Source organism: Anneissia japonica, unplaced genomic scaffold (genome assembly GCF_011630105.1).
Source record: "Anneissia japonica isolate Jap-2015-1 unplaced genomic scaffold, ASM1163010v1 scaffold287864_len1152817_cov193, whole genome shotgun sequence".
Taxonomy (NCBI): domain Eukaryota; kingdom Metazoa; phylum Echinodermata; class Crinoidea; order Comatulida; family Comatulidae; genus Anneissia; species Anneissia japonica.
In genome coordinates, this window is record NW_022710960.1 from 1,135,613 (window position 1) to 1,143,417 (window position 7,805).

The 7,805-nt window shown below is 35.7% G+C and overlaps 2 protein-coding genes across 2 annotated transcripts in view; one reads left to right on the forward strand and one right to left on the reverse strand.

Moving 5' to 3' along the window:
* LOC117107141 (protein YIPF5-like) overlaps nucleotides 1-1,021 on the reverse strand; it is a 4,204-nt gene extending 3,183 nt beyond the window's left edge. The window contains exon 1 of the mRNA XM_033248701.1: nucleotides 604-1,021. Coding sequence (XP_033104592.1) covers nucleotides 604-728 — 125 coding nt within the window. The 5' untranslated portion in view covers nucleotides 729-1,021. The remainder of the gene's footprint in view (nucleotides 1-603) is intronic.
* A 183-nt stretch (nucleotides 1,022-1,204) lies between these two features.
* On the forward strand, nucleotides 1,205-5,910 carry LOC117107195 (60S ribosomal protein L9-like). Its single transcript, XM_033248804.1, has 5 exons — nucleotides 1,205-1,267; nucleotides 3,364-3,417; nucleotides 4,070-4,272; nucleotides 4,987-5,200; nucleotides 5,688-5,910. The coding sequence occupies exons 2-5, from the start codon at nucleotides 3,372-3,374 to the stop codon at nucleotides 5,795-5,797; spliced, it is 573 nt and encodes a 190-aa protein (XP_033104695.1). The 5' UTR covers nucleotides 1,205-1,267; nucleotides 3,364-3,371; the 3' UTR covers nucleotides 5,798-5,910.
* The last annotated feature ends 1,895 nt before the right edge of the window (nucleotides 5,911-7,805 follow it).

Sequence of the window (7,805 nt, forward strand, 5' to 3'; positions counted from 1 at the left end):
GGGCAATTTCGGCGAGTATTTGCTGACAAGACAAGATACGGTACATAAACAAAAATATTTTTAGTACAGTTTCAAAGTATGTTTAATTTGGGTACCCGAATTACTGTGCACAAACATTTCAATACTTATTAAAAAATGAATAGGCATACTGATCAATTTTTAGTAACGCATCAGTGAATTAAGTATTCACGTATTCAAGTACCGTACCTGCATGATCATTTTTATATTTTTAATAAAACCAATTTCTTATAATTTTAAATAAATTTTCTCATATTTGTTATCATGCACTGACCTGTGCTATATGCGTGACAAATTTATGATCACGCATGTCTCTGCAAAATGTGTGTTTCATCCAAAATCACTTTGAAATGTGGGACCGTCTCAAATGATGTGAGATGGTTAGTGGCTACTACTGTATGTATTTACTAATTGGCATATGCCTGACTGAAGTTTAAAAATTAAGTAATTTACTCTCAGTAAACTCACTGGGCCTAATTTTAATTAAATAATTAATAATAAATGTATCATGTATTATTAATTATTTAATTAAAATTAATTAAATAATTAATAATAAATGTATCATGTATGTGTTGTTGTGAGTACCTTATTTGCTGTTGTGATTCATATGGGGATGCTTCTCCCATATCGTAGCCTGTTTGACCATACTGCTGCTGGTTGTCGTACGGCGATTCACCGTAGTTACTTGGGTAAAATCCTTGACTGTCCATGTTGGTCGCGCCTCCGCTACTCTGACACTTGCCAGGCTGGCGCGGCTCGGCTGCGTTGTTGATGTATTGTTAAGCTGCGAGGGAAGAGGGGCCTAGGCCTAGCTTCTTCTCTGCTATCAAATCTAAGAAAAATAAATGACAGACACGTTCAATATCACTTATGACTTAGCAATATTGAAAGTACTGTACTTCTCGAGCTATTGATTAAACTAATAATTTTAAGGTATTTCTCTAAAGCAACCATACAGAGGTGAGAATCGGTCCAGGTGGAAGTTTTGTGTACGTGGGTTGAATACCTAGATTGCTGGAAATATGTATATTTTGTCATTAATAAATAGAATCTAATCACCAACATGTATGTTTTAAAACAGATACTTCAGTTATCTTTAATTTAATTTATTTTATTATTTTTGTTTCCTATTAATATCGATAAGATTATGATTTAATTACTTAGAGTAGCTTAGGTAGGCCTAGTAGAATTTCACTTTGACCTCTTTCTGTCCCAAACCGACCTTTTCGGTCTGGTGTATGAGATAGAGGTTCGTGAGTAAAATCAAGTGATTATTAAAATCCTTTAGTTTCTAATTTATTTGTCCGCCATCCTTGAATAAAAACTACAAAAATGAATTAATTTAATATTATGTAATATGTGTTACAAAGTATTGCGTATTATTTTTAAACCAAATAACAAATATTGTTTAATTTCTATGCAATGTTTACGTATCTGTGTTGCCGGTATCGGTGGTTGAGGCATTATGTAGGCCTACTTCTCGCCCGTGGACTAAGCCTAGGGCCTAGATTGACAAGAATGTCATTATTCAATGTGTTGCTTTAGATATTTATCAATCCACAATTCCTCATTCAGCTGTGTTTGTCGTGGGTGAAATAAAAAGAAAGAACGTTTGTTGAATCGGTCGCGGTAAATGTTGGCTAGGCCTAGCCTAGGCTAGCTAGTATGGTAGGGCCTGAGGTGTATGGGCCTAGGCCTAGACCTCTAGTAGTAGGCCTCTCCAAGGCCTAGGCCTCGTAGACCTAGATAAGTTGGTAGTAAGCCTAACTAGCCCCGGGTAAGTAGCACACCATTTGGGTTAGGCTGCTAGCATAACTGTAACCTCTTCCTCATTCAGGTCAGGATGGGAATTTTGAGATTCTTACTGACAGTCTGGTCACACAAACACTTATTATCAAAAGGCTCAACACTGTAAATTATTTTTTTATATTATTGCATCATATCAAACTTCAAATCATGTTTTTGGTAGTTAGTTGACAAGTTTTGTTGACCCAGACTGGGAGCCCTTGACGGCACCCAGCCACTGTTTGTGCCTTCGGTACTCTTACTATTTTTAATTTCTCAAGGTTGACAGTTATGTATAGTCCAGACCATAAAGTAAGGCCTGAATGAAAAATATATTCTTCGTACAAAGATTTGACCTAGAAATCCTTCCACTCATTTCATAAAAATAATGGACTGGATTCTGCTCCAATTTTGCCAAAGAAAATTGGGCTTTGACTTAATCTTAATATATAAACAATGTATTATGCAGTATTTACAATTCCTGCACACTTATTTTCCTAGCGGTTTTCCAAGCAAATTTGAGCTTGTTTTTGAGGTATCATCCGTGCAAAAATGTTACAGTATGGTATAGAGTGATCATGACCCTTTACAGTATGGTATAGAGTGATCATGACCCTTTACATTTGATGTGTTAAATGTTTTGATACATGATATAGTAACAGTGTTAATATTAAAATCAACCCAAACATGATTTTATTACTGTAGTTAAGATACTGATGCCTTCGCACTTTGCCTTCACAAACATCTGATTATTAAACGGACATTCCAACCACTCCAATTTCGCTGGAGTTACTCCAAAAATCTCAGCACTCCGATTTTGGGTCGAAAATCTCCTCTTTTTATGCATTTTGTGCAGCTGAAATATATCGCGCATTTCCGAATAAAAAGGATAATCTTATGATTTAGATTAACAATTTCGTCGGAGTTGCTCTGTTTATTTAAGCAAAGCTCCGCACTCCAATTTTGGGTCGAAAATATCCGCTTTTTACAAATTTTGGCCAGCTGAAATATATCGCGCATTTCCGAATAAAAATGATAATCTTATGATTTAGAAGTCCACTTAATTTCGTCCTGAAAACAGCTCTCTGAATTGCATACAAAATAGTAATTCGCGCTCTACCGTCTACTGATTTCGATAAACACCAATTTCATTGACCAAATCGCTGTCAGAGTTGCACTCTGAACTGTATACGAAATAGTAATTCGCGCTCCACGGGCTACTGTTTTTAAAAAAAAAAAAAATTTTATTGGCCAAGTTGATGTCAGAGTTTCACTGCACTCTGAAATGTAAAGTGCTCCATGGTCTAATGATTTTGTAACAACAACAGTCTAGTAAAGCACGAATTTGAAAATGGAGTCCGATGAGAGCGATATGGATGCAGGCCTCTAGGCAGTGCTCAGTTTGAATTGAAATCAAAACTACTGTAAATGATGCCTATGGTATGCTCGTTGTGATTGGTGCTGTGTTGATTTTCTGCCTAGGCACGAGATGTTGCTGATTGTGAGTCAAAACGTTTCCTCCAGGAAATATACAAATTGTTTTTGCTTTGTTACTTTCAGGTACAGCCATGAAGACTATCCTGGCAACAAGGTTCGTTGAAGTCCCTGAAAATGGTAAGTGTAATATTCCGTTTGATGGTAATTTTTAGTACTGTACAATTGTTTGTCATGCTTATCCAGTAATATTAATAAACAAGTACTATTTCTGCTTGTGCTGAAAAGCTATACCCTAACCTTGAAAGCATATGATCAGATATATGGTATTTGTGAGGTTTCACCTCAAACTGAAATGCATCGTTGGTATTATTTGCTATAAAACCTGGTTCTCGTATACCTAAATTTTCTATGTTCAACAATGAGACTTAATTTGTGGTGAGACCACATTTATTTGAATGAATACCCTGGGGTGTTTATTGTTGAGAATGAATATTTTATATATGCATCTCTTGGTTTTTAATGTAAAATTCATACCATTATTTTTTTAATTTTTTTTTTATGTGCTTTTGATTGATGTCTGTATTCAAGATTATGAAAATGTTTATAATAATAATAATTATTATAATAATAACAATAATATATGCAATACTTTTTATATTTACTTTTATAACTATTTTAATCAAAGTTCTGCTCAAGAAATAAGATTTTGTATGTTATGAGGGGAACAAAAAAAGTACAATTTGATTTGATATTATAATGACATTTTTCATGTTTTGATATCTAACTTTCTTTAAATCTGTTTGTAACATTCTAATTTTATAAATTTTAGTGACTGTGGCCATCAAAGCAAGGACTGTCACGGTGACGGGACCAAGAGGAACGTTGGTTCGCAACTTCCGACACATGAGAGTGGAGTTGACTGTTGTAGGCAAGAAGATCAGAGTTGACAAATGGTTTGGTACCAAGAAGGAGTTGGCCAGTGTTCGTACCATCTGCACCCATATTGAAAACATGATCAAAGGTGTAACACTGGTAAGTGATGCTATAAACATGCCTTCTGTTAGTGCAGGGTATAATGATACCCTGTATTGTACTATAATCTGTATTCTTATATTGTTATTACTTTAAGACTGGTTTCCTTAAATTCGCTATACTGTCACTATGTTTTTTTGATGCCGTCGGTCTACTATGTAGCAACCCCCACGTAATCAGGAAGGCTCTCTGATTTGACTGACCAATGAGCTTCACCAAAAGCTGTCAGTGATAGCTTGTAGCACTTGTATGGAAACCAAGCAAACAGTTAATTTTTTACCAAATTATTTTTGCTTTGACCTTTGACATAGTCATATGCAGTTGAAACTACAAGAGAGCTGTATTGTTGAGCCCTATCCAGATTATCAAATTTTATTTGATAAAAACTTGTGACATGCCTAATATGGACATGATGTCATCACATCATGATCATATATAGGCACATCATGACTATATATGGACACATCATGACTATATATGGGCACATCATGACTATATATGGGCATACAAAATTTGGTTTCTGCCATTATGCCACTGGTCATTGGCCAATGCACTTTTGTTTAGAATGCAATGGATTGTTTTTAATGAACATCCACTCGGACTGCCTAAACAAATTGGGCTTCTGGTCATCAAGTGCTCAGTAAGCAGAAATTTAAAGGTTAATTATTCAACAAAAAAAAAAACATTATTTCTGTTTATATTCTTCACTATTAGGGGTACAAATACAAAATGAGGTCAGTATATGCTCATTTTCCCATCAACTGTAACATCCAAGAGAACGGCTCTCTAATTGAGATCAGAAACTTCCTCGGAGAGAAATTCATCCGTCGTGTTCACATGAAAGAAGGCGTCGTTGTATCTCAGTCTCAAAAGATGAAGGACGAGTTAATTGTTGAGGGAAATGACATCGAAAAAGTTTCTCAATGTGGTATGCAATATCTATATTTTCTCTATGAATATTCAGTAGGTTACATCAATATTCATAAAGGATCTATGCCAAGAATATACCTTAGAAATAGTATTACTGTTTATTGGCATTTAGTAATGTACAGTACATGTATGGGCCAAATATTGTATTGGTTTCACTAATAAGCGATTAGTATAGTTGAATTCCATACACTGAAAATGCGTAAATGTTGATTAGTGCATGAATGGAAAAATGTCCTTAAAATGATTGCATGATGGTTGACTTGTATTCATTTACCATATTTATTCGAATAAATGCTCCACTTTGAATAAAGATTATATACGACTTTTTACACCAAAAAATAAACGCCTCCGTCAAATAAATTCCCTGAAAACATTATTCACATTTCTGCTTATGTTGTACATTTTATTGTGCATTGTTATATTGTTAATTATAACATTATTCATTTCATTGTTTTAACGCTGTTTTTAATTTCTTTTTTCTTCAGCCGCTTCAATTCAACAGTCGACAACTGTGAAGAACAAAGACATTCGTAAATTCTTGGATGGTATTTACGTATCGGAGAAAACAACAATTGTTAGCCCAGAGGAACAATAAAGAAAGAATTCTTAAGCCTGTTGCCATCAATTCTCTGTTTAATCAACACACAGCCTACACAAATGTCTGTAGAATATAAACAAATAAATAAAGTCACATTGTAAAATTGAAAATTGTTGTCCTGAGCTATTTGTATACGTATTACTGTATAGGCAAAGCTAGGCCTGTAGGCCACATACAGTACAGCAGCAGTTATATTTTGGCCTCCAAAAATAATTAAAAAACCATATTAAAACCATATTTTTACGTGAAGCCCCTAGTTATGGTCTGGTGGCAATCATCTGTAAAAGTAGTATTAAAAACAGAGTATGAAGTTGTATTAAAGCAGTGAACGAATGTCTTTACAAACACATTGTAAGCATTAAATGTTCACCATATAGCATCAGTACTGTCGTCTGCAGCTTTTTGGTGGCCAACTGAGATCTTCATTAAAAAAACAATCTGTTGCACACCCTTCGTCTTGTGTTCTCGATAGAATCGTATCGGCCTATTGTTGTGGCACAGTACCGCGCCCCCCCCCCTCCCTCTCGTAAGATGATTGCTTGTAATTTCCTGAATACTGTGTAAAGATCCTGCAAAGAATGTGGTTTTAACTTGCACCCGATTCACACACTCGACAGGTATACAGGCTTTCAACCTCAAATACCTTTTCAACGTGTATATCTTACACCAGGGGTGAAAATCGGTCGGAGGGCCAAATGAATTTTCGATTTAAATACCGAGGGCTTCCAAAAAACTTAAAGCATTGCTTTTACACCACTTTCTGCCGAGTTTTAATGTTACTTTTTACATATGATTGGTGCTGGGCCGTGAAAAACGGTGTTTTCTAGCCAATGTTGCTTGGCAGGCTGCACACATAGGGTTTTTAATTTCTATTTGTGGGCCGCAAAAGAATCGCCGTCGGGCCGCACTTTGTCCACCTGTGTCGTACACGGACACAATATACAGTACCAGAGAGCTCTTGCTAATTTGCTGTTTTATGCAAACCTAACCCTAAACCTAACCCCTAACCCTCATTTTGAGACAGTTTGAAGAATGTATGTGATCGTGTGTGTGGAAGATGCTCACAGAATTTGTTACTCTTGAGTGATTTTTTTATTTTATAGGATTTATATAGCGCATATATCCAGAAAACTACTCAAGGCTCAAGGCATTGGGTACAGACTTAACACGACACCTTCACAGCTACCCGGGAATTATTCCTAGTTATGCGTGTAATCAGCACTACTAATTTCATTCCAAGTCATTCACATCCTACCAGGTACCCATTTATACTCCTGGGTAAAGACAGGCAGATGAAGGTCGAACCCCGACGTTCCAATTGATAGTCCAACGTCTCATACTGCACCACATGCAACTACCTTAGTATTGTAGATTATTGGTAAAGATGCTTGCCTTGTAATTCGAGGGTCCTTGGTTCAATTCCTTTTAGGTCACAGGATTTTACATCCCCACTACGAAATCTGTTTAATAAGCAAGTGTTGTTGGTTCTTATGCTTTCAAGCAAAGGAACCTTTAGGATACCCTTTGTGTGTATGTATGTATATAGCATGTATGTTACGCTGTTTTTTGTAAACAGGCAAAAGTGACTTTCCAGATATCTGTTCGTTACAAACGTCCGTACCCAAGCAAAACTGGATATGACGTCGTGCCCTAATTAATAATTTTTTATTTCGACAAATATTAAAGCCATCACTAATAAAAGACAATTATACCCCCAACCCTTGAAAAGACTAGTAAACTGTATGATAAGAGGAAAACATTTATGTAATGTTGTTTACTTTCATTGTCCAACTGTCTTAAATGTGATGGATTGACAGAAAACTTTATCTACACTCCAAAAACTTTAATTTTATACTGTGGCTTAGATAAGATTCTACAGACACAGCAGTGTTGTGGTTTGATAAAGTCAAACTTTATATTTGGATAGGGTAATCCTTTTGCAGCTTCTGTCAGAAGCTAGACTACATGTGTACAGTACGGTATAGTGAAACCATTGTTGTCTCCG

What these genes read in the sequence shown, in the direction of transcription:
- LOC117107195 (XM_033248804.1), top strand. Translation starts at nt 3,372, where the DNA reads ATGAAGACTATCCTGGCAACAAGGTTCGTTGAAGTCCCTGAAAATG. An exon ending in CGTTGAAGTCCCTGAAAATG is followed by an intron (nt 3,418 to 4,069) that starts GTAAGTGTAATA and finishes TATAAATTTTAG; the next exon opens with TGACTGTGGCCATCAAAGCA. An exon ending in TGATCAAAGGTGTAACACTG is followed by an intron (nt 4,273 to 4,986) that starts GTAAGTGATGCT and finishes CTTCACTATTAG; the next exon opens with GGGTACAAATACAAAATGAG.